We start from the raw sequence: 4,042 nt of genomic DNA, 5'->3' as shown, positions 1-4,042 counted from the left end.
TTCTCTTGAAATTGAATTGGTAAAAGTTATTTCCCTTGATACAATGACGATTTCAAGAGCGGCCACTCAAATCATGTAATTTGAACTATTTACAATTAGTGTTCGTTGCAGATATAAGCAGATCAAACAGCTTAATTATAGATGAACGCGATTCAAATTATCGTGTCATTTTCTTTTGCAAAAAAAAAAAAAAAACAGTACTAAAGGGAGACTTTAGTTATCTCCCTTAGATTGTATCGCTTCAAAGTTGCCTCCCTTATATAATAGGATTTTTCGCTTTATTCGGAGTCTGAACTGTTCATGACATGTATACAAATCTTTAAGAGTTTAAGCAACTTCGCCAGATTAGCTTCTGTATATTTCCAAAAATATAGCACTATGTATTTACATGAAATAATCGCCATATGGATTTGATTTCCCATTGCAGTTAAGATGTGGTAAAAAAACCGGAATGCGGAGAGAAAACCAATTCCCTCGAGTGTACGGTAAGAACCTCCAACGCGCGACAGACCTTTAATATAGTTTAATTATAGTTATACCATTTTAAAAAGCTTAAAATAAATTAGTGTTTACATTATAGACGAGAAAAAAAAAGCGGCGTTTCTATGTAGTAATCATTTTGAAAGCGTAAACATACCAGTGTTAAAGAACAAAAAAAACTAATGGTCAGGTCTTTATGCTCTTTCCGTCAGTCATGGCCGGGTAAAAGTCTTAAGTGAATTACAATTATATATCGCTTTCACCAAGAATTGAATCTTCATCCAGAAGTTGAATTTACAACTGAATTCAAGCAAGTATTCTAGTCATGTGTTCCTGCAGACAATTCTAGTATGAATTTTAAGGAGGCTGGGCCGTATCATTACGAAAAGTGAATATTTAATACAAAGTAATTTAAAATATCGTATAATTAATGGTTTCCATATTGTATTAAATTCTATATTAAGTCTGTTCAGAAGTTGATCGTTGCCCAACATATGCGCTGCTTCTTAGTCGTCTTACCCGAAGTTCCATAATTTTCATTTATGACTGGGCTTGTAGGATTTGGTACCATTTCTCCCCTAACCAATTGAGAGATTAGTCCACCTTTTATAATTTCAACTCGTGATAAGAGGGACCTATACATATACAGAGTAAAGGATGATTAATAGCCAACCGAAGCTTACTTTCGTTGGAATTAATGCGCTTATTTACGTTATAACTTTTGCTAGAAAAAAAAAAAAAGAGGCACAAGGCCAATTAATTTCGGAGTATGGAGTCATGGTCTCAAAATTGATCTTAGATCTCAGAGGCAGTTTCTCCATGGTCTTAACTACTTAAACATTTCCATCTTCCTATTTACGATCAGGTTTTGTTGGAGTAACAAAAAAAAAAAAAAAAAAAGATACATCCGAGAAAAGGTTTAGTATAAGTTTCTTGCTTCCCTCGTTTGCTCACAATAGGGTAAGCGAAGCTCAAGAAATTCGCAAGCTACACGAGTTACGAAAAAATTGTTCTAGGAACAAATTGACAGAAGCATCGATGGGGGACAATGTAACACGAAATTTGGGTCAAAGTTGTTTCAAATATACGTATTGGAAAGCGGTAGAAAATATTTTGAATACAAAGAGTTAAAAGGGTTTTTTAAGCAAATATTGAACGATGTTTATGAAGGCCAACTTTGAACGATTTTGGTACAAACCAAAATGTTTAAAGTGACTCTTTGATAGGAAAGATTTTCTGTAGCAAAGAAAATTAAGCAGTGTCCAAAATTATGGGATCAATTAAATTTAGAGCATCATGGTGAAAGACCACGTTAACAGATTCAGAATACATCTAGCACGGAAGCCACCTGAAGCAAGTAGGGATCCCGATATTACCGAGGAAAGCAATAATTGAAAATTATACAGTATGTTAGGAATACGATATTTTAAAGCTAGCAACCGTTGCGTTGCGAATTTCTCGATTAGAATTGGGAAAAAAATTGAGACTAGTGTTTATAAATTCCCCTAAGAAGCTATATACAATAATGGAGAGGGTAGTTTATTCGAATGGCAGTCATTAGAGCAAAGAGTGCTTTCAATTGTTTGATATCAACCCTGGGAAGAGGTAGAAGCGAGAGTATGTATAAGTGGAAAGAGGATACAGGTCAGATGAAATCAGGCATTAATATACGATGTTTACAATTAAAAATTAAATTGTGAAGAGTCAGACTTTTATTCCAGGTTTCGAAACACGATTTTGTAGAATCGGGTTTGTTTAGAGGTTAGCTTTTCATGACATGGAGAAAATTCGAGACGGACGCGATTATATAAGAATTATCGTAATTGTCAATTAGTTAAAGAAAGCTGCATTATGGCCAAACTATTCTTTAAAAAAAAAAAAAAAAAAAAAATTCGAAGTTACCATTTTAAAGAAACATGTACGAGATGAAATTAGTTACGAATTTTTCATTTTATCCTCTTAATCAAAAAGTTCTTGAACCGTCCCCAATCGGGGGTTAGAATCCACCTCCCTACCCCCTAAAATGAATCAATTGAAACAAGTGATTCTATTTAAAAAAAAAAAAAGTAACCAGAAACTCCAGATCCGATAGAACTGTAAGCTGCATTATACAGACCATTTTTAAAAGCGTATGCCAATTGAGTGTTGATTTCCGTCGATCAAGGAAGGTTAAAAAAAAAAAAAAAAAAAAAGTTTTTACTTGTGGCCGATAAGTATTTTATAAACCGCAGAAATAAGTGGACGTTCCGTCAACTAAAAGTCTTCAATTTTAAGGAGGCCTAGAGAAAAAAAATGGTCCATCTTATCCTCCGAAACCATAAAGAGTTCTTCCTTGTCTTTTAAGAGCATAAACTACATCCATGGCGGTGACAGTCTTCCTCTTCGCGTGTTCGGTGTAAGTGACGGCATCACGGATAATATTCTCGAGAAAAACTTTCAAAACTCCACGGGTCTCTTCGTAGATGAGACCCGAGATCCGTTTGACACCACCTCTGCGAGCCAGACGACGAATTGCCGGCTTCGTGATTCCTTGGATGTTATCTCTTAGAACTTTGCGATGACGCTTGGCGCCTCCTTTTCCTAAACCTTTGCCTCCTTTACCGCGGCCGGACATTTCTGTTGTTCGATTGCGAATACGTTTGGTTTTATTTAGTCGTATCGGCCCCGGACCTGGCATTATCTACTGCCAGGCCCTCATTTGGGGTCCGATACAACTTAGGCACAAGGCCAGTAAGGGGGGAAGTGGGGAAGAAAACGGGACTTTGCTAAATTCGCTAGCTAAACTTGCGTTAGAAAGCAAGTATTTTATTTAGAAAACCTATACTAGATTCTATCATAACACATCCGCCTACATTCTTACCAGAACCTACTTAAAAGAGACAGCTCCCCAGCTTATCGGGATGGCGGGCGACACTCGTACTGTAAAAAGAGAAGAATATGTACAAAAGAAAAACAAAACAAAAATGGTATTTACAAACTTAAAGTAATGTATTGTATGTATTTTTTTTTATTATAAATGGGGGTGCGATGATGGGGAGGGGGGCAAACTAAAATACACCCAAAAAAGAAAGAAAAAGAAAACAACTTAATAAAATGCCTATGGGGGCGGGTTAGTAAGGGGACCCTCCCTACCTAACGGCTGGTCTGTCGTATGAAACGCCCACTGTCTTCCAATCCACTTCCCCCAGGGGGAAAGGGTGAAAGCAAGCAGGTCGCTCCCTAGGGGGGAGTGGAGGAACTAGGGACTTGTAAGAAAAATAACTTAGGGTCGGGGATCACAGGGATGGATGGCGTCTTCCAAGATAAAATACGTAAGGGGTACAATCGGGCCGAGGACAAAATAAAACTGGTGGACTTTGGGCATCTTTGGAAGCTCTCCTAGTGCCAATCTTATCAGAAAACAAAGAACTACAGGGGACGGGATCAAACTCACATTCACCCTAGTCTAGGCCCTAAATAAAGTATGTGCTTTCCACTCTAGGTGGTTACTCCGCCTAACTAGCAAACCTACTCCTACCCATGATTACGGGGTAAACCCCGTATTAATATATGAGGGGCTGGG

The 4,042-nt window shown here is 37.4% G+C and overlaps 1 protein-coding gene across 1 annotated transcript; it reads right to left on the bottom strand.

Annotated features, from left to right (window-relative positions):
- Positions 1–932: 932 nt before the first annotated feature.
- On the bottom strand, positions 933–3,121 carry LOC145280131 (histone H4-like). Its single transcript, XM_080131898.1, has one exon. It carries the CDS (start codon positions 3,092–3,094, stop codon positions 2,783–2,785), a length of 312 nt encoding a protein of 103 aa, XP_079988024.1. The 5' UTR covers positions 3,095–3,121; the 3' UTR covers positions 933–2,782.
- Positions 3,122–4,042: the final 921 nt, after the last annotated feature.

Source organism: Euprymna scolopes, chromosome 7 (assembly GCF_053919585.1).
Source record: "Euprymna scolopes isolate OS-2025 chromosome 7, ASM5391958v1, whole genome shotgun sequence".
Lineage (NCBI taxonomy): Eukaryota > Metazoa > Mollusca > Cephalopoda > Sepiida > Sepiolidae > Euprymna > Euprymna scolopes.
Note: the sequence above shows the minus strand (reverse complement) of the source record. Positions and strands in the feature narration are given on the sequence as shown.